This window comes from Mizuhopecten yessoensis, unplaced genomic scaffold (assembly GCF_002113885.1).
Source record: "Mizuhopecten yessoensis strain PY_sf001 unplaced genomic scaffold, ASM211388v2 scaffold8653.2, whole genome shotgun sequence".
In the NCBI taxonomy this organism is placed as follows: Eukaryota; Metazoa; Mollusca; class Bivalvia; order Pectinida; family Pectinidae; genus Mizuhopecten; species Mizuhopecten yessoensis.
In genome coordinates, this window is record NW_018485985.1 from 302696 (window position 1) to 325417 (window position 22722).

A 22722-nucleotide genomic window follows, 5' to 3' on the forward strand; every position below is an offset into this window, starting at 1 on the left:
TATATCATCGTAGTTACAACAACACAACCAGCTACGCTCATTTCAATATATACCCACCAGAGTGATTGGCATGAGTACCGGAAGTAACCGGCTTCGGGCATGATCGTAGTGGCGAGTGTTTGAACGGTATCCCTGCTTTCGATATCGGGACAGGAACAACGCATGCAAATGGACGGTAAATGATAATACACCTATTAATTACTGTGCATATTTGCTCACTTAGCATAAATTCCTAATTTTGACTGATAATTTGAGTACTTTGAATCCGTAATTAATAGAAATCAGTGATCTGACAAGTCATATTTTTTTTTGCAGCTCTACGGTCATGGTGGGAGATTCCCAGCATCGCACATTTCTGCTCGCTATTCCGAGCTGCTTTTCAGCTACCAGACTTCGACATAGAGGTAATACTATTTTTTATCAATTCACTACAATTCATTTATACCGATATTCCTCTGTAATGGTTCCAGAATGCAAGATCAAATGGCTCAAAATGAAAATGTCATTGTTGTGCAGTGCAGTACATTTATTGGCAGACAATAATCATTAAAATGTGGATATTTAATGTTTTAACGTTTTCGAGTAGCAAGTTGAAACGTGTGTTGTACTAAACACTTCATAATGTCATTAAGATCACTGCTGATATTACATAAAGTACATAATATTTGTAAAGCATGTATTTGTATATAAGAAATGAAGAGATATTGGTTCACAGCTAATTTATTCATCTTTTTTATTTTGCTATTAAAGCACAACATTAAAATTTCATATCAGTGTGTGCATTTGCACATTACTGGTTAGGCAGTAAATCTCAGATCATATTTCTTAGAAATCATTGTTATTGTTTAACTGTATGTAATATTACGCAGTTTAAATATTGTATACATTGTTACATTTTTTATATAACTTGACATTTTCAGTGTACCCATTTTGGAACTGTCATTGTTATAATTGAAATAAATTTGGAGAAAAACAGAAATTGAGACAAATACTTGTGATATTTATCAATTGATGGATTACCTAGTATTCTTTCATCTAGTGGGAGTTATACCCCTTTGATTGTACAAGCTGTAGTGACCTTTTAGGTGCTGATATAATCACATTTAGTGTGTATGACATGATTATAACAGTTCAATTTAGCTTGTCTGAGTTATTTTGACAGTGTAAGTAAAAATAGACATTTTTTTTCAATATGTGTTATTGAAGTCCTATGCCCCTTAATTAAACCCATTTTAGATTGTGTACACTTAGAAGGTGTCTTTTTTGTCCTTCTTTATTTCTTATTTATGAGGGGTTTTATTTTTTGTTTATTATGTTCATACTTCTAAGGATATAGTTTACAAATCACAGCCTTATCTTGACCGGATCTATTAACTTAACCTTTCCGTACCTAACTGTAATTAAGTGTTACCTTTGGTCTGGGTTATCGTTTCTAAAATAATATATTATTAAAAAATAGAAAAGAAGTCTGTAATTGCCTCAGTTTGTGCTCTTACAATACATGATGTTTATAAATCTTTTGGTCAACAGCTTCCATGTGTAAATAAACCTAGTCACTGAGTTTTCATTAGATTATTTGCTAGTTTGCAGTGAGACACATGTTATGTATTTTATGCAACCTTACATAGAATACTAGAAGATATGTAATCCCTTGTAATAGAAGATATGTAATCCCTTTAAGCATCTTAAAGGGTGTCTTTGAGATGCTTATCAAAATCTATCACCACGTTATACAGATTTGACATACAGGCTATTGTAGTAATCCATCTAAATCACAAAACTGTTGTATGATGCAGTGTTGTTCATTTTAGGCATACTGTATTCATTACCATATTTTAAAGATACAATCACTGGTGTTTGTGTGTTCATCTTTCGAAATCCAAAACCATGTCTTCTCTTCACCCTTGGAATATGTCGAGACAAATTTGAAGGCAGTTTGCTATATGTTTGGTTCATAAAACTGACCAATTGCTAGGCTGCTACTTGTACTTTTAAAAATTACATATAAAAGTGGTACCAACTTCAAAGCCGTCAATTTTACCATCATGCGAATAAATGATTCTTTTGTTGTATATCTAAGTAGTCTACTTGTATCATCTGTATGGAGCCTACTATTTTGTTATGACATATTTCCAAGAGTGTAGAATAGATGGATGTATCAAGGAGATTTTAGATTTAGAAGATGGTAGGAGTTGCCAATTAACTTTAAATTACCTAGTCCTTTTTGCTACCGATTGCATTTCCACACTTTGGGATTCTTGTAACAGTTATTAACAGTTTAACAGTGCTACAACTGATTTAACATAAAAACATTTTTTGTTGTGCATATTTCTTCTTAAATGTTTTTGTCTTAAAATTATGATTAGTTGTGGATCATGGGAAAATAAAGCTCTATTTTGCTAGGGGAAGCAGTCTGAATATGGCTGTAAAACAAGGCAAAAATAAATGATATTATATGATTGACAATACTGCATAAACGCTGCATGAAATCCACTCATTATAGAAGAATGAAACCTAGCGTATAGTTTACGACTCTGTTTATTGGTGTAACATCAGTGTTATCACTTCATTTGGGTGTTCAAATTCAGTCACGTAAAGTTATAAATCGATTAAATGCAATCGATCGTTAAATGGTTAACTTTTGATTACAAACCGATTATCGATTATGATTTTAAATGGTATGTGTATATTTAAATATTGTCTATTGTCTATTAAAATGTAGGACCTTGAAGATGGTCTCCTTGCTGCTGCAAGTGAGGAAGGCAGTCCCTTTCTTGAGGACCTGTTCTGTCGACTCCTACAAGGTTGTTATGGCAGGGATGATATTGAGTAAGTATGATAACTATAGGACGGCAACAAGTTGTACAGTGTATAGTGTTAAGACATTACCATAAGAAAGACTGTGCAAGAGGTGAGTTACAGAAATTATATAGACATCAACTTTACTAGATGTCATTGATGGCTGAATAATTGCCCTTTCTCTGATGGAAAAATTACCTCAGTTTTTCCTTTGCAAGTGCTTTAGAGGACATTGGGAAATATATATGAAGAATAAAAGAAGACCCATTTATTTAGAAACCAAATGTTTCCATAAAATATATTTAAAGTTTTATTTTTTACGATTTTATAATCAAATGTATGTTGCCAAATTTTCCCTTTTTTTGGCCCAAAGGTACAGGTACTTAATCCAAAATAGTAAAAGGTTTAATGTCCTATCAATAGATAAGGTAATTTAAGGACATGCCTATACCTGTGTTGTGTACGCATACATGTATGTTTGTGTGTCGGAGTTGGTGTATGTTGGTGTATTTGTCTCTTTGTGATAGCGCAAAAATACTGGAATTGTTAGGACATACAAGTGATGTGGGTAAGGGATGTAGAAAATTGTGACTCACAGAGTAATAAGTATAGGAAAGTTGTCATTTCTGTTCTTTTAGCTCACCTGGTCCGCAGGACCATGGTGAGCTTATGCCATACCGCAGCGTCCGTCGTCCATCCGTCAACTTTTCCTTTATAACGCTACTAGTCCTGAACAGCTAAGTAGATTTTGACTAAATTTGGTATGGAGCACCCTTAGGCCAAGGGGACTCAATTTTGTATAAACGGTGGGTGTGCCCCCCCTGAGGGCTTAGGGATAGGGACCAATAGGGGAAATATAGCAAATTCTTTAAAATCCTTCTTTTTCTGTAGGAATGAAAGGATTTGTTCCATATTTGGTGTGAAGCATCCTTGTGTGAAGGGGAACCAATTTTGTATAAACTTGGGGGCTGAGGGGTGGGGCCCAATAGGGGAAATATAGCAAATTCTTTAAAATCCTTCTTCTTCTGTAGGAATGAAAGGATTTGGTCCATATTTGGTCAGAAGCATTCTTGGGTGAAGGGGAACCAATTTTGTATAAACAGTGGATCTGGCCCCCCTGGCAACTGAAGGGCGGGGCCCAATAAGGGAAACATATCAAATTATTCTTTAAAATCCTTCTTCTTCTGTAGGAATGAAAGGATTTGGTCCATATTTGGTGTGGAGCATCCTTGGGTATATAGGAACCAATTTTGTATAAACGGTGGGTGTGGCCCCGCTGTGACCTGAGGGGTGTGGCCCAATAGGGGAAATAGAGGCTTTATAATCCTTCTTCTACCATAGGGATTAAGGGATTTTACCCTTATTTAGTCTGGAGCATCCTTGGGCAAAAGGGGCTCAATTTCGTATAAACAGCGAGTGTGGCCCCCTGGGGGCAGAAGGGAGGGGCCCAATAGGGGAACATAGCAAATTCTTCAAAATCCTTCCTCTGTAGGAATGACAGGATTTTGTCAAAATTTAGTATGAAGCATCCTTAGGTGAAGGGGAACTAATTTTGTATAAACGGTGTGTCTGACCCCCCTGGAGGCAGAGAGGCGGGCCCAATGGGGGAAATAGAGGTAAAACCTTTGAAAGTCCTTATTCGACCATCAGGATAAAGGGATTTCTCCTTATTTAGTCTGGAGCAACCTTGGGCCAAGGGGATTCAATTTTGTATAATTGGTGGGTATGACCAACCTAGGGGTGGGGCTCTGTTTGAAATTTGTTCTTGCTATATCTCAAGTACTGGATGGATATTTCTGAAATTTCATATGAACCGTAAATTTGCGGGTATAGTGTGCAGGTATGTTTTTGGGGTCAGATTTGTAAAAAAAATGATGAAAATAAAATTTAAAAAAATTTTGGAAAAAAATCCTAAAAATAAACGGTATCAAACTGGAAAAGTAGCATCAAAAGTAGCTTGGTGTTTATAACGCCGATTAATTAACGATTGATTGATTGGAGTCAACAAGCCCATGAAGGCCTCCATCCGTACTGCTTGGTGGACGAATCAAGCAGAAACCAAACGAAGAAAGTGTAGCTAGAGCGTAGAGTAAAGAGATGCCAGAGAATCGTCGATCAACTTATGTTTCGACATCTCAGTGGTTTTCTCATAATTACAAAAATGTAATGTTTCAATTATAGGCTCCGTTCCATGTTAGTTTTTACCAAATCGCTAGGCCTAACAGTACTAGTGTGCATTTTTTTCCCGGCTCGACTTTCATGTTGACGTGATCGATAACCTCGTGAATTATTTCAATATTATGAATCATCATACAAATAGGGTATTCTGCTTTTATTTATTTCTTTCGGGAAGATTTGAAGGACATGTGTTGAATGTCCACACTTCTAGTATAAACATATTTTTTATAATCCGTTTACGGTCAAATCAGTCTGTAGTTCTAACAGTGCAGTGGGGCTTCGATTGCGACTGCAAGTAATTTCAATTAATTTGCAGTAGAGCTATTGTTAATCGGTAATCACTGATAGAGTGTTAGCTAATTACTGCATTGTAATTTGTATTAACTGTGGTGTTAAGAAGTGTCAATAATTTTCGCTGAAGCATGGCGATCCTACCTAGCCTTTTGTCCGGGATCAGACGGTAGGCCTATGCCCTCCGGTCAACTTACCTGTAAAAATGTTAGTGTTTGTCGCCAAATCAGCAGTCATGACCACAGATTACCGATTTTAATCATTTAAGAGAAGGTGAAAATTGTGTTGCCAAAAAATTTCATTCTTTGTTGTTATTTTAATCTTCAATATCTTATCATATATGACCAACGATTCAAAATAAAACTATTTGAAGGGAGGTAATCCAATATGGCGGACCAGAACCTCGAGAACGATAACGCAAGAATGACTTGTTCCTGCATATAGTGCGCACCCCCTTTTTTACATGACAATATATAACAAAAAAAAGTGTGCACCATACGCGCAAATTTACGGTACTTACAGCACCTAACCATGGAGTGCTATATCTTTACTTTATACCAATTATTTTAAACATATTCAGGTGAGAAATACAGGCCCTTATGGGCCTCTTGTTTTAAAATCAGGATGGGGACGGGTAAAGTCTGCTTTTACCAGAGATGTTGGTGCAAGAGACCAAAATCCTAAAAATGCTATAGAGTAAAACATCGTTTGGTCTTGTGTAAATTTTCTTTTAAAACAGGATATTGAAGATATCTTTTAAAGTTCATGTTGATACCTATTATTTAAGTTTCTTTCAAATTATAGACCCTACAACTTTGAAATCTACCTGAAAGACATCATGAAAGGATTGGCAATCCAACTGAAGATACAGAATCCTCTAGAGGATAAACAGTTCAGGGAAGTGGGTTTGCGACAGAAAGCGGAGATTCTGCAGCATCTGTGTGACTCCAGGCTCGATTCTCTTGATGTCATGGACCAGTTAAAGGTAGAGTTTCAACATGATACTCAATAGGGGAAAATACTTTGATTTTATTACCAGGGCATTCCCTAGTTAATATTTATATAAAAAAATTGCCTCTAATATGTTTTGTAAAAAAACCATTGCAAAATATGAATTTTATTCTACCTTTAGGCAGACTTATGATTTTAAATTGAAAGCTTAAAGCAAAAACACTACTACTTTTTTTTTGCCTAAGACTTCACTGTTTACTATGATTTCTTTATGAAACCGATTTAAATAGACAGCAAGAGATTTAATCCCTTTTATTGTCTAAATTTGACTGTATATGATGCATGTGTTGCAGGGATTTGAAGGAGAGAACATGAGAGTTGAGGCCCTTGGTAAAGACAGCTGTGGTGCCACCTACTGGTATTTCTATGGCAGTAGATTATACAAGGAAGATGCAGAACCAGTTGTTGAAGAACCAGTCAAGGAACAAAAGTATGTTTAAGGGACGAGGACATGGTCACTCTTCATGATCTACCGACATTGTTTTTTTCTATCAATGTCAGTTTTGATCTTTGTTATACAAAATAACATATGATGTTGTCAGAATTTCTTGGTTTTATCTGAACTTGAGAAGAAATTTGTTAGGATACTTTTAGGGTGTAACAAGGTCTTTAGAGTTAAATATTTTTTGTGTTTGACCATAAACAAGGGAGACAACCTTTGGATCCTTGTCACAAATTGTGTATCATATCATTTGCAGAAAAAATGAAGAAAAGTGGTTTCAGTTTTATTCTTTGAAGATTTACGAAATCAAACAAATTATTATTTATTTGGCAGTTGTGCCTTTGAAATATTTACGTAATCATTAATGTGTTCTATTTACAATATTTACTTGTATACTTGAAAAAGAAAAATGATGTGTACTATTTGTTTAACAAGCAATTCACTACTTTTCACTGACAAATTTTGTGTTTAGACTCTTAGTCCTGGCCAGCTCTCTTTAAATATGTTTGTAAGTATCTTAGTTCAACATCCATGTTTCTGTTAAATTCTAGGGGTAGAAAAAAGATGAAAGAAAAAGATAAAAAAGATAAAAAAGCAAAAGGGAAAGGTAAAAAGCGCGGAAGAAAAAGCACAAAGACGGCTAAATCTAAATCGAAGAGGGAAACAAAGCAAGCACAAAGAACATCTTCTCGTACTTCTACTCGGGTCAGTAGTCGCCTCAGGGCTCTTGAGGAGCAGACTTTTGAGGAGGATGAAGATGAAGAAGATGACAATGATGAAGATGAGGAGGAGGACGATGTTAAAAAGGGAGAAGAAGATATCAGTGATATGAATATTAGTAAAGAAACAGATGATCAGATAGAAAAGGAAACCAAGAAAGAAATTAAACAAGGAGAGAACGTTGAAGAAGAAAATAGACTGGGTATTAAAAATGAAAAAGAAAAATATGAATGTGATTTTAAAACAGAAGAGCAAGATATCAAGGACGAGCCAGAAAGGTAATAGAACTTCTTTGTGTCAAACAGGGTGTCCTGTAATATGTAGTCTTCTAATTTGCGCTTCATATTGTATTTGTCTAAATAGCATGTCTTACATCTTAAGTTGAAATATTTATGGTTTGTTTGGATTCTAAGGTCGACATCACAGTTATAAGAAACACAAATTACAGTTTTCTGTCTGATCAGGTGGAGGTATAAAAAATTAAATTAATAGTTCATATTGTTGTACTATTTATATAATCAAATCTTGATAGTTTCAAATGTTTGTGATTACCTAGAATAGGGAGTTAAAAAATGAAAGAGCAGGTGAAGAACTAACAAGTATAGCAATGCAACCTTTTGACAGTCGGACTGACCACATACACAGAGGTCTGAATATCTATATATAGCCAGGGTAAGAACTAACAAGTATAGCAATGTAACCTTTTGACAGTCGGACTGACCACATACACAGAGATCTGAATATCTATATATAGCCAGGGTAAGAACTAACAAGTATAGCAATGCAACCTTTTGACAGTCGGACTGACCACATACACAGAGGTCTGAATATCTATATATAGCAAGGGTAAGAAAAATGTTTTTCAAAAGCTCTTGTTCTTTGGGAAAGTGGATTTGAAAAATCACTTGCCTATAGGCAAGATAAACTGGTCCAAAAAATTGTCATATACATACAGGATCATTTCATGGAATAAGATTTGATAGTATCTTGATTTTTCAACAGAAACTACACTCTTTTTCCTGTCAAATGTTTATTTGTATTTGATGTAAAGTAATACAGCAATATGCTGTTAGAACAGTTTAATAAAAACATTTGCACTGGTCTGTCAAGTAGACATACATTTTCACTTGCCCACAGACCAAATCTACTGCCCCTGTGTAACTGTGGACGAGCGTGACAGTGCAAGTGTGGTGTAGAATGACACTAAGACTGGATTACAATTTACACACAATTTGATTTACAAAATATACACTATGTTTTTGTTATTTATAAGTAGTATAAATCTGTGCTTTCTGACTCTCACACAAAGTAAGTATAAACAGCAACATAAGAATCACACAAAGCAGATATATATATTAATACTGAAATCACACAGGTAACTATACACCAATACTGGCAAAGTCAATGTATAAGTCACTGTATGCACTCTCTGCCTGGATACAGTGATCATGACAAGGCTGGTCCACCGCAGTCTGTAGTCCCCGGTCCCGTCTCTCCTATTGACGACCTTAAAATATATCAGTGACCGTAACACCCTGTCCCATCAGGCAATAGACAGACATGGAATTTGCCTTGATAGTGACAGTCAGTTTACAATATACCAGCAAAAAATGTGACATTATCTCTCCCTGTTTATAAGGGGGTGTCTCGGCAATGGCCATTTTGTTACTTGTGTGGCAAATCAGTGGTTCTAACAAAAGTAACTTGTACCAATAGTTTTGAATCTTTCTTAACATTTAGAATTTAGAGGGAGTGAATACTGGCAGATGAGTTTCCTCCACTGGTTTACATGGTTTTGGAAATTTTGATAAAAATCACACGTTTTTTCTTTGCAAATATAATCAGTAAAAGAATAGAAAAAATGCCTCTTGTGAGGGCCTGTTTTTTGTACAAGGAGGGAATTCAAGGCTCCCCAAACCTGGCCCACCTTATGAATGTGCTGAGGAGATATAAGTCATTATGAAAAAAATAAAACATTTAGAATTTATAACTAAAACTGTCTGTTTCTTATTGTTCTATATTTGAGAATCACACTATTTTGATATATGTATCCATATATTATTTCCCTCGGCCTTATAAAGGTACTTGTAGTAATTGAAAGAAAAATAGAACAGAATATACAATTACTCTTACTACATTTTCTATTTTTCTCTCCTTCATAGACAAAATCATGACGGAGGCGTTGAAATAAAAGATGAAGATGATAAAAAGGATGATGAACCAGCAGAAGAAAATAAGGTTAAGGAAGAGCTGAAGAATGAAAACATGGACGTGCCAATGGACACAGAAAATAGCAACAACAATTCTGAGGAGACTAAATTGAAGGGTAATACAAATGAAAACAGCAACAGTCGACCTTTGACCTTTCTGGGCCTGCCTCTACCTGAGGTCAACCCCAGGTGGCACCTTATCTGTACAACCTATGAGGACTGGGATGCCCTTGCAGAGACTTTTAAGGAAAGCAAGGTGAAGTGTGAGCGCGACCTCTGTCGCTGTATCACTCAAGACTTCCTTCCCGCCATTCCTGACATCATGGAAGCCAGGGTAAGTTTGCTTTATAGTATTTTGTCCAACCCCAATGTTCAAGAAATCTTGCTGATGACAGACATTGAAACAAACCCTTTCTGCATACCACTCAAGGGGGGTTGGGGACAACATTCCTTTCAGGTTGAAAATCCGGTACAAATCAGATGACTACTTTATACTGTTAAATTATCGCAGCATTCTAACTTTCACCCTTTTTTTAACCCCTCTGTAATGAGTGTGAATTTACTTAAACCTTGAAAATCAGTACACACAAAAAAAGATTCTGTCAGTGAAGAGCAAAAATTTGACTGCGAAAGATTCTTTCTATACAGTAGTCATCTTTATGTTGAATTATTTCAGTATATCATCAATATAGCTCGGATAATCAGATGTGAATTTTGATCTGATAACACATAACTATCCATTATAACTTCAGCACCACTACATTACTAGTCGAGTGACATAGATCTCGACACCTCTTGTGACATGGGTTCCTCCTAGCTAGATCTCTTTGACCTGTTCAACTTGGCAATATGTGTTCCTTAATTTGTTTTGTGATGTACTAATTAAACTCACCAATGTCTTCTGTGTTGAGAGCAGTTTGGTCTTGTGATTTTACCGGTCGTCCACAGATGAGACATTAATAGTTGTCTAAAATGAGATATCTACATTATTTAACATATGAGACTTACAAGATATTTACACTTATTTGGGATATATAAATTTGTTTTCATAGGACATTTCAATCATCTTACACGGGACAGCATAAAGCTGCTTAAATTATATAGCATGCAGCTGTCTAACTTTACAGAACTTTATCTTGCACTATAATGGGTATTGAAGAAAGAACTGGCATATCGAATCCTGTCAACACAACAAATGGTAGTACATAGCTTTCCTAAGCATGGAAAGAGTCATAAAAAGTACAAAGACTTAACCATTGAATGAAATTCATTTTTATTTTAAAATGATAATTCTATAACATGAAATGCGGCGCTGTTTCACTTCCGTTTCAGTATGTGTCCTACATACAATTTCACAGAAGTGCATACTTGTACAGAATCATAACAGTTTGTTGTATTAACGTAAACATTAATTATGTTAAACAAGATTACATGTATATCATAAGACACTTATTAAGTTCCAGTTTTGTAATAAATTCTGAGGCAGCAATACAAAATACAATGCTTTCCACTTATTATCACATCCATTGTTTAATGTCATGTTTATCTTAATATCACACTTTCTTGAAACAGTGTGTTTCCAATTATATATGTCGTCAATGTAATGTGATTTCATTAATGTCACTTGCTTTGAGATTAAATCTGCATTATTACAATTCATTTGAACTTTCATCAAAAATATTTAAGAGAAATTTATAGATGTAAAATAATTCACATCCAATAAACAACATGTTATTTTAATAATCTTCTGTGCCTGCTGGTATTAGATAATAATACTTTAGTTATTTGCTTTGAATTGGACTTAAAATTAAGAGGTCACACAGGGATTTGACGGATGAAAATATTGTCAGAAAATTCACATCATCTCTTAATGTCAGGTTTTGTTTATTGTCATGTTTTCTGGCAAAAATGACAAGTAATATAAACAAAACGTATTTTATATGATAAACAGGTGTAAGCTGGTATTTGAAAATGCTGTTTAAATTGTTGTCAAGGTCTATTATTTTTGCGATTGTTTGCAGAAATTGTGTTTTTGATAAATACACATGAGGCATCTATGATACTCTAAAGTGTGAATGTGTCTGTGAAGTTATCTTCACCACAAAGTTTGAGATAGTTCGAACATTTCTGTGTAAGTTATTATAATAATAAATTGTACCAATTTCAGACAATGAAATTTTATTTTTAACATTTTGGATACCTTCATTTGAAAAAAGCACTTGTCAGGTATAGTTGATAAAGATAATAAAAATTGAAACAAATGATTGGATTAGTTCTAATGTAATGTACCAACCAGAAAAAAGTTCAGACCATTCAGGACATAAAAACAAGACGGGTAGACGTAATGTCAACATCAAGGTAAAAAGTCAATTATAAATCTTTCAAATTATCTTAATTAAAACATAAAATGCATTTTCTGGATTTCAGAATATATCCTCACTGATACTATATAAACACAATAATACTCCAACTGACGTAGATATCTATTATAAAATTTATTTATGTCGCCCATGGCCATGATCATGATTATACACAGAAATACTGATGCAGACATCAGTATTATTAATTCATTCACCCCTACATATTTAAACTGGACTTGCCCAGTCTTTGATTTGGTAAGGTTCAAATGTGACTTTAGGGGTGAATGGTTTAAAGTTGTTATCAATGAATCCTGAGCCTGTTACTCAAAGTCTTGTTATCTTAACGACAATTAAACTTTTAAAAGTAGAATATTTTTCAAAAAAATGGAAATTCAAAACTAAAATTGAATATATAAGGGCTTGAAATAATTTTCTAATGACAACAAACACAAATATGTTTGCAAATTTTTAAAAATATTTATCAAAAATTACATTTCAAAAAGTTGCAATAGCAATTTCTTAAGCTGTTCATGGTTTGAATATCAGGGCCCTGACACTGTTTTAATGAGGATGAATAGAGCTATGTTCTAATGTACAGTTGTAGTCTCGATATCAATGATTTTAATAGTTAGCATGAGGTTTATGTGTTGTGTATGGCTATCACAGTTAAAATGACGGAAAGAACGACAACAGGATTGCTTAGTAATGAGGAACTTCCACTGACTCCCTGGCTGCCATTCAACGAGGAAAACTGTTTTGATGATGTCCATGTTTCATCACTATCTACACTGTTTGTGTCAATGTACAAAAGCTGGACCATCACTGGCTGTTGTCCATCTTTTAAAATAGAATCAATACTAGTATCGGTGGATGCTAATTGGAGTTTATCTGCTTCCACTTGAGAGTCTTGCTTTTGTCCGTTTAGAAACACATTATATTTGATATATGTAACAAGTCTAGGTATTTTTTGGCTAGACAGTCTAGTCAGCTGATCTGGCCGAACCAGCTTAGTGCCAAATTGTTGAAATTGTTCTCTTTCATGCTTTGGAATGATATTTGGAATGCTATCTTCACTGTCTCTGTTTTTACCGTGATTGCTTTGTAAGCGAGGTATTTTATCAGCCGCATCGCGACTTTTCATGTTGTAATATTCTATTTCTGATTGAGTCACAGATTGGGAAACCCTTTCGGATGAGATTGGTTGTAGAGACGCGGAGGAGGGTATCACTTTGTGTTTAGAGTTACTCCCCTTTGTACCACCTGAATGCTTTCGTGTTGAGGGATCTGATTGGATGTCGCACATTTTATTCACATCAACTATCCAGAGTCTTTGTTCCAGTTTTTGCTGGACAACCTCTATATTAGTCACTGTCTGGCAGTTTGTTAGCACCAGGTGAATGCAGTGTAGCATCTTCTTGTATCGTCTGAAATAGAGAGAGAGAGAAAAAATGGAAGTTATTTCAGAAATTCAAGTAATTTCCCTTGACATGCATTTCAAAGGTACATAAAACCTGTACATTACTGTCTGACATATTGTTGGAAAACTACAATAGTAATAAACCAGCCCAATAACAGCAATACCCCACAGCAGAGAATGGATCATGGAATGATAAACAAAAAACAANCCCCCCCCCCCTCCCAAAAAAAAATCAACATTAAAATGAACAGTCAACAATGCCAAAAACATTACACGTGCACGGATGACAATGTTAGCAAATATGATTCATGATTTGTCAGGTAAAATTACCTGACACACAAATATGATTCATGATTTGTCAGGTAAAATTACCTGACACACTTACATGACATCATTGTAATTAGTCATAGCTCTAACAGTGTAAGTGTATTTTAGTAAATCAATTAGAAAACACTTGTTACAATGTCATTGATTCAATCTACTCCATTATTGAAACAGGTGTACAATTCCACGAGCAACACACCTGGAACTTAAATAAAATTTTGACATCAGGACTTGTGAAAATTTGCAATGATTAGTATGATATTATAGGTTGGGCCATAGGAAATTTTCAAAATCCAAATAACCTGGTTAATATTCTAACATGAAATAGCTATGGATCACAAATATTTTCATACTTGTTAAAATTAATACAAAAACTGTTCCATGGATTAGAAGAATCTCCATGAGTTAAAATGTTGGATAAAGTAAATGGTTCATATTTTGGGTTGAAAAGGAAAACAAATGAACTAGATGTGGCCTATAAGCCAATATTTATCTTGAAAATATTATTGTGTTCTACAAAAATATGAAATGTAACAAGATTAACAGGTGAATAATTAGACATTTTAGTCATGTCATTTATCCCATTCACCCCTAAAGTCACATTTGAACCTGACCAAATCAATGACAGGGCAAGTCCAGTTTAAAATTGTAGAAGTGAATGAGGTGATAACTTTTAAAGCTAACAATGCTTTCTTTAAGTATTTAATTGTGTTTTGCATACAAGTTTAAAGGCACTTCAAATTATTGCATTAATTAGCATGTTAATTGAATTTGATTTATTTTTTTCAGTATTAGATAAGAACAATAAATAGATGACACTTAATCAATGATTACTTCATTGGTCGTTCAACATCCCACACAAAGTCACATTATCATATTAATACAAAAGACCACTTTTATTCTCCCAATATTGTTAGGTAAATTTATTCTTTATAGCAACTATGTTTACTATTATCCTTATCATCGATATAAATAACTATCTGTTGTATGCAACGATAATTTCCACTTCTCCAGGACATGGGAACAGCAGATGGCTTTAAGCCAGTGGCCATATGATCACCAAGGTATTGATTGTCAGGACTGGTATTGAAGACATTTCCTCATTTCTAATTATAGATTCATTAAATATTCATCAATTAACACCTGAATGCCGTTTACTGTCTATGAGGTAATCTCCCCGGAATACGCCTATTACATAGTAGACTGTAGCAGGAACACTTCGTCAGACAATTAAAAATACAAACACTGGCTGCTGACGAACCAATCAAGAATAGATGTGTAGTAATTGGTAAACAGTTGGTACAGGTGCTTGACACACTCTGTCAAGTTTTGTTACGGTTACGCCAAATTGGCAGAGGAAATAAACCAATAAGTCTGGTAGAAAAAAAGACTACATGCATACTGATACACACATTTTCTCATTTATTTTATATGAAAGGAATAAAAAAATATATAGCACTATTGCTTGGAATAAAAGTATTCTGTTTTGCTTAAAAAGAAAAAGTACCAGATCAGTTTGTTCGAAAATATAAATGATATTAATCAGTCAGACTTCAGCTTATAAAGGATAGCCAACATGGTGAAAATGTTGATAAAAAAATGCGCAAAGAAGGTATTAAGATTTTAATGGTCCTTGAGTGTGCCAAACTGTCTGGCAAATGTAGAAATGATTTAAGACAGAAACAAAACTGACAAAAGTGAACTATTAAATAGAGTACTGGTTGGAAACATTGCAGGTGCATGTCCTTTCTTGATGCATTTTTTTAAAACATATTTTTAAAAAAAATGGAGTTAATGAACAGGTATAGACATTACAAAATGTTTCCTACCTGTAATTGTATTTACCTATAATGTACTGCAGCTAGGTGACATTTACACCTACCTGTTGTCTTGTTTAGTGTAATTTGTAAACACTATTGTTTATTCAGGTAACACATATATACCATCAGAATATCAGTTGTTATATAAATCACATAAAAATGGGTTATCTTATAAATTAATTATATTAGGATACTCCGAAAAAAGGAAACAGATCGGTTTTTCAATGTTTAGTATTAAGATAGGCCAGACCACTAAAAATGCTGATATCTGAATATCTGAAGTTGTGAAATTATATAAGAAGAAAACTTAAAAAAAAAAAAATCTTCCTAATGTAGAGTGACTTTCAAGACAATTATTTGCTTCCAGATAACTAGTGCCATTGACTTTTCTTCCTAAAATGATATTTTTTCACAGTGGAATATGAAAAACACTAAAACTCAAACATATAAAGTAATCTATATATGATACATACCTGCACACATGTTTAACAAAGATTTCCTTCACAATGGGATTCTGAGGGTGCGTAGTGGTATAAATATGAGCCTTCCTTGAGAATGGCTCCATGCACTTTTCTAAATGGCTGTCAAAACTGTTATCACAACTAGAACCGAGAACTTGTTGTCTGGTGTCATCTCCATCCTCCTTCCGACTGCCATGTTTGTGACGGTGCCGAATTCCATGACTGGTTGACGATAGGACACAGTATCCACATAAGAAATAAAGAAGCAGGGACTGTAGTAGTCTGCTCCCCTGCATTGTTGTGAGTACGGGTACACCCACTCTTGTGTGTGATGAGAGCCCTCCAGGGACTAGAGACCTAGGACCTGACTGCAGGCTGATGTAGGTCCTGACTACTGGAAACACTTCCTGCACTGGTATATATTTATAAGCTCCATGGGACAAAGTAATTATGGTGGTGGCGGTGGGAGATGATATCAGGTGTCCCCCTGTCAACACCAGGAATGTAGTGACAGGTCTCTAGGGCTTTTTGTCTTTCACATGGATTAATGCTGACCCCCTAAAGGTTATATATCCCCTGGGGTGGGGGTATTACAAGTCTGGTTAAGTCCCATGTATAATGGGGAAGACACTCACAGCTTCATGTCCCGATGTGAGAGGATGTGTAGTGTTACGTAGTATGAGTCTGCTCACCATTTATAGTACAATTTAAATGGTTTACTGGTTTACTGGTTCTGGTTCATAGTTCACCTGGTTCGGTTTCTACATCACAAGGTTTACTTCTTGGCACAGGTTCTCAGTGATTCTTGTTTACTGTCCTTGTAAGTCAGGGTTTCACTGTTCTGGTTCTGAAAAAGGTCCAGAAGGTCAATAAAATGTTTGACTGAAAAAGTCTGTAGAGGTATTACAGTGTATGACAGGTCCGTCACTGATACAAGATGTCCATACACAGTGTATGTGTAGTGTGTGGTTCCAAATGTTATCAGGCTTTTTACCTGTTGCTCATAGACACGAGCTCTGTCTGATACACGATCTCCCTATTGTCAACACACAGGTTTATCTCCAAAGGCCTTCAGTTCCTTTTTGCTGTGGTGACTATCAAACACTAGGAATGATCGACACTGCATACATACATGTGTTCCCTTGGAGAGTTCTCAACTGACAAACCGATGAATTTGATGCTGTTTTAATGGGCGGGAATTAAAAGTGTTGATAAATCTGTAAGTCAGACCAGGTTGTTTGGGGTCCAGAGATGTATGATCTGTACACACCTATGGTGTGATCCCCTATGGCAGTTTTGATCAGGAGCACTCCATCTAGCCTGGTCCCCTTATAGTGTCGTTCTGGTCAGTGGTCACTGGGTGTGAAGGATTACCACCAGCTCTGTCAGTGGTCAGTGTTAAAGTGACACTTATGGCTGACCACTGCCCAGTTGGACTGGCAGGTTCCCCCCAGTCATAGGTCCTGCCCACTCTGATGGAAGTAATTACTCCAGTGATAAGGTCTTAATTGACTCCTGAGTGTTTCCTCAAGGGAGAATGGTTAGCATGCCTGTCTGGGCTGATGCATCAACATGTACTCCACAGCATCTGTGATTCACATGCTTTTTATGACACAGAAACCCAATGACTTCTGACAATGTTATCCTGTTCTCATTTGTCAAATTATATGTTTTATGGATGAACATTTCTCTCGTTCAGCTGTATCCTGTTTTGGGTATTACACTTTTGGTATTTTCCATCTCAGTACATGTTTTTGATTTATTCAGATGCTGAGTCAAAGCCTTGTTTATTGTGTGACCTTGCATCTGTATCTAATCATGATACAGTTTCTGTAACACCCTCAGTGGTTCAGTGAATATGTGAGCCTGGTACAATGTGTTTTAACCTGGTTCAGTGTTTATATTAGCCTATAACATTGTCTGTTACGTATACCCTGGTTCAGTGTATGTGAGCCTGGTACTTTGTCTCTTCCCCTGGTTCAGTATATGTGTGAACCTGGTACATTGCAATTTTATGTGAGCCTGGCATATTGTCTGCTACCCTGGTTCAGTGGTTCAGTGTTTATGTGAACCTGGTATATTGTCTGTTACCCTGGTTCAGTGTATGTGTGAGCCTGGTATATTGTCTGTTACCCTGGTTCAGTGTATGTGTGAGCCTGATACTTTGTCTGTTACCCTAGTTCATTGTTTATGTGAGCCTAATACTTTGTCTGTTACCCTTGTTCAGTGTTTATGTGAGCCTAGTACTTTATCTGTTTCCCTGGTTCAGTGTTTATGTGAGCCTAGTACTTTGTCTGTTACCCTGGTTCAGTGTTTATGTGAGCCTAGTACTTTGTCTGTTACCCTGGTTCATTGTTTATGTGAGCCTAGTACTTTGTCTGTTACCCTGGTTCAGTGTTTATGTGAGCCTAGTACTTTGTCTGTTACCCTGGTTCAGTGTTTATGTGAGCCTAGTACTTTGTCTGTTACTCTGGTTCATTGTTTATGTGAACCTAGTACTATGTCTGTTACCCTGGTTCAGTGTTTATGTGAGCCTAATACTTTGTCTGTTACCCTGGTTCAGTGTTTATGTGAGCCTAGTACTTTGTCTGTTACTCTGGTTCATTGTTTATGTGAACCTAATACTTTGTCTGTTACCCTGGTTCAGTGTTTATGTGAGCTTAGTACTTTGTCTGTTATCCTGGTTCAGTGTTTATGTGAGCCTAGTACTTTGTTTGTTACCCTGGTTCATTGTTTATGTGAGCCTAGTACTTTGTCTGTTACCCTGGTTCAGTGTTAATGTGAGCCTAGTACTTTGTTTGTTACCCTGGTTCATTGTTTATGTGAGCCTAGTACTTTGTCTGTTACCCTGGTTCAGTGTTTAGGTGAGCCTATTACTTTGTCTGTTACCCTGGTTCAGTGTTTAGGTGAGCCTAGTACTTTGTCTGTTACCCTGGTTCAGTGTTTATGTGAGCCTACTACTTTGTCTGTTACCCTGGTTCAGTGTTTAGGTGAGCCTCATTCATTTGTTTATGAGGGCCATGTTTGGTATGCTTTTCCCTGGTTTATTGTCTGTGTTAGGCTGGTTCACTGTTTGTTAACCGTACACTGTATATAGCAGCAATATGTGATCAATAAAACATAAGAATTGATTGTTGATAAGTTGAAATGAGGTGTATCAATTATAAACACATTCTTTTATAGAATGTCTGCATGTATGAAGTCCATTTTCCGTGTGATTTGAGTCTGACCTCCGATGGTGGGCTGCCCAGCTAGGTATGCAGTGTTCGATCCTTATTGATTACTCTGTTAGCCATGATAGATTTAGAATATATTGGTATTATATTGAAATGACCTTTAACCAGAAAGTATATTAACTTTGTTGGTTATAAAAAGTAAATGCTAATTGTCCTTGTCTAATTGTATTGATACTAGGTTTTGCCTTTTAAAAATCATAGTTTGAAGTTAAATCTGAATGTTAATGTTGTAATGGTAGAAACTTTGATTTCAGCATTTTAGTGTATATTTGTTGTCAAGAAAGATTTAAACAAGAAAAGACAAAAGAGAAAATAAAGATGAGAAAAAATGTTATGCAAGCATTTGCATACTACAGTGAAAATGCTTTATATCATTTAATTGAGCTTCCAATGGCTTATACACAAGAATTTGAATTTATTAATGGAACAATGGCTGCTAAATTCTCCTTGCTTAAAAGTTTCCAAATAAATATTTGTGATTTATTAGCGCAAAAATAACATTTTGGGAAATATAGGCGACAGTACAATTGGGTGTAGTAGGCCTATGATATATCTGATAAACCGCTTGAATTTTTTGTAAGGTCACCTGAGCTTTAGCTCAAGTGACCTATTGCTATCCGTCTTCATGGGAATGTTACTGACATTTCCCTGAACAAGTGTTGTTATTTTTTGGGTCGAACAGAAATCCAATATGGCTGCCACGGCCACCATTTTGAAAATATCTATTTCAAACTTAAAGTCCAGTTCTAGTGGGCCAATCAAACTGAAACGGTAGGAATGAATGACTCATGGTCATGGCAAAGTGGGTGTTTTTTTCGGGCCGATGAAAAATCTAATTTGGCTGACACTTGCCATTTTGAAAAAATATTATTTTAAACTTAAAATCAAGTTCTTATAGGCCGATTTAACTTAAAATCGGTCTAGGAATGATCAACTCCTGGTCCTGACAAACTTAACTTAACGTTATACATAACTATTTTTTACTCAAATTGGTAGGGATGATTGACATCATTTTCTCCCACCCTTCACAGGTGTGTCTCCTGTTTTAGCCTGGAAAGATCAGCTTGTCACCCCCTTAAGGGGGAGAAAGCTAGCCTTGTATCCATTAGCAAGTGTTCAATTGTGACGTCATTAAAATGTATCATCGGTACTTGTGACGTTATCAAAAGTGAATGACGATATGCATATCCCACATGTGTTTTTGTTTACAAACATGGCTGACTACTGTCCGTGGAGCTATGACTGAAGTAATAGGATGGGAGAAAAATAATCATCCCCTACCTTAAGGGTGTAACAGAGAAATCTCCATCCCTCTGGGTGATTTTTTTGGTTGTCTTACCCTCGGCAGAGGCTCGGGTTAGACAACCAAAAAACACCACCCCTCGGGTTGGAGATTTCTCTGTCACACCCTCAAGGCAGGGGAAGATTCTATTTATCTCCACTTCATATTTCAACAAAAAATAAATACTGTAGGACTCGGGTGACGGTTAAATTAAGGCCCATGGGTCTCTTGTTGAAAATAAAATGAAAAAGGACAATGAATTTGGTTTAAAAAAAATATTGAAGTCCGAAAATTAAATTCCAATGTCTACATGTAATGCAGAATTTTGTGAAAAATACACTTATGGTTATTGGGGGGAAAATTGCAGTTTCAGCCCTTGTTCCAAAATTGCTGTAGATGGGGTTTTTCATGTCATTGAGAAATTGTCTCATGTGTAGATTCCTTAACTATCGTAGACCTGTGAGCACTTATAAAAAGGGGATTTGTGAATTGACAATCTTTAGACATACCAACCCTGAATTAAAGTGTAAATTTTTCACACAGAAACATTTTCTCAGACTTAATAATTAAGCTGTGTCTGGTAGGGTTTGACGGTCATTGTAGTGGTAATCTCCTATGGAGGTCCACAATATGATCTGTCTGGGACGGGGCTAGATTTCAGACAAACCTCCGTCAGCATCCATCTATTAGCAAACCTACTTTATGTTCTACCTGGTCTTGAGACAGAAAGACAGATCATTTTCTCCCTTATCCATCTACCTTTACCCATTGAAAAATCTAAATTAACTTGGCATACTTCAGTTTGTGATCTTGTGATCTGTACAGGGTACCTTGTGATTTCATCAGAAGCTGTCCAATTAACATCAATTGTGTTAGACGTCATCAAGTTGTGTCAAACAAGTAAACTGTGATTTATGTAGAATTAAAGGACATGGTGTACTAGAAATGCATAGTCAGTGAGTTTTGTATTGGCCTGAAAGGTTCAGTTTCCCAGCCAAACAGTAGTACACTCAATCACTATAGTTACATATACCTTGGAAATGTCACATACAAGTTTGCTTGTACTATTGAAATTGTACTTTAATATATATTTGGTTTTGGGTTTTCTCATTTACTGTCCATATTCTAGATTTTATACTCAAGTCTTTTAGAAATATAGTATAGCATAGTTTGTCCTTTGACAGTTTTTTGCAAAGGGATATTTTCGACACCTTAGCCCACTTCAAGGTCAAGGTCACAGTTTGGGGTCAAAGTTGAAAATTTTAATTAATGAAAATATTTTAAAGAAAGTTCAACCTTGCATGTACATTATGTACCATTTTTAAGTGGTTTGCCAATCGAGATATATTTGGGTTACACGTTGAAGTCAAAGTTCAAATAACACTTTCATTGTTCAGACCGTAATTGTTTTCTCTACTCTAGAAAAAACATCAGGATCATTATTATAATGATGTTCTTGATACATGTATTGTTATTAAGTATATGCAGATTTAAAAAGTTTTTGGACTTTACACTTGAAAGATAACTTCATTAGAGTTCAACATTAACCCTTTTACCACTGTAGACCATAATGAATGCATCCAGATCAATTCATGGTAGAGTCTACTAAAGTTACATAGGGGTGAAAGCGTTAAAAGTTGTTTCAGGCATTACAAATATTATGTTTGTCTTCGATATTTATAAAAATGTCATTATTTTCTTAGGAAATTATGAATTCATAAGTTGATAAACTGACAGTCAGTGCATATGTTCTTGAAGCATCAAATAATATTCCTATTGAGATTTACCAGTGATTAAATTTATATTTGGGTCCAAGTTTTAGGATCTCAAGTGGCACATCACGTTAAGAATTGGTGTTACTGATTCTCACCACCTATAACACTTGAAGTGGTAGCGTATTGTTACAAACTTACAATTTCTTGTTTGTTTTCAATAAATCCTTTTTGATGTTAAATCGACTTCTTTGCCCAGAGTGAGAAACGACTACTTTGTGATCGATGGCCTTTCGGAGCTTTTCACTTCTAGTGAATGTACAAATTGAAAACGATGATTGAGGATTTATCGGAGGTGGGAGGCAACAGTAATGATTTCCTCTTAAACCAATTATTGTGGTCAAAATTACAGCGATGATCGGCTCGAGGTGAAATGGTCAGTAAAGCATTGTAGTAGCC

The 22722-nt window shown here is 35.5% G+C and overlaps 2 protein-coding genes across 3 annotated transcripts in view; one reads left to right on the forward strand and one right to left on the reverse strand.

Annotated features, from left to right (window-relative positions):
- Window positions 1–85: 85 nt before the first annotated feature.
- LOC110445105 overlaps window positions 86–22722 on the forward strand; it is a 58104-nt gene continuing 35467 nt past the window's right edge. For both annotated transcript variants that reach the window (XM_021489500.1, XM_021489501.1), the window contains exons 1-7: window positions 86–175; window positions 316–404; window positions 2723–2829; window positions 6073–6253; window positions 6573–6709; window positions 7273–7719; window positions 9604–9985. In XM_021489500.1, coding sequence (XP_021345175.1) covers window positions 163–175; window positions 316–404; window positions 2723–2829; window positions 6073–6253; window positions 6573–6709; window positions 7273–7719; window positions 9604–9985 — 1356 coding nt within the window. In that variant the 5' untranslated portion in view covers window positions 86–162. The remainder of the gene's footprint in view (window positions 176–315; window positions 405–2722; window positions 2830–6072; window positions 6254–6572; window positions 6710–7272; window positions 7720–9603; window positions 9986–22722) is intronic.
- LOC110445107 lies at window positions 12440–17320 on the reverse strand. Its single transcript, XM_021489503.1, has 2 exons — window positions 16046–17320; window positions 12440–13435 (listed from the first exon to the last, which is right to left on the reverse strand). Exons 1-2 carry the CDS (start codon window positions 16327–16329, stop codon window positions 12652–12654), a joined length of 1068 nt encoding a protein of 355 aa, XP_021345178.1. The 5' UTR covers window positions 16330–17320; the 3' UTR covers window positions 12440–12651.

Coding starts and splice junctions, on each gene's coding strand:
- LOC110445107 (XM_021489503.1), bottom strand. CDS start 16,329: ATGCAGGGGAGCAGACTACTACAGTCCCTGCTTCTTTATTTCTTATGT. Junction 13,436..16,045: donor TTTGTTAAACATGTGTGCAG/GTATGTATCATA, acceptor TCTCTATTTCAG/ACGATACAAGAAGATGCTAC.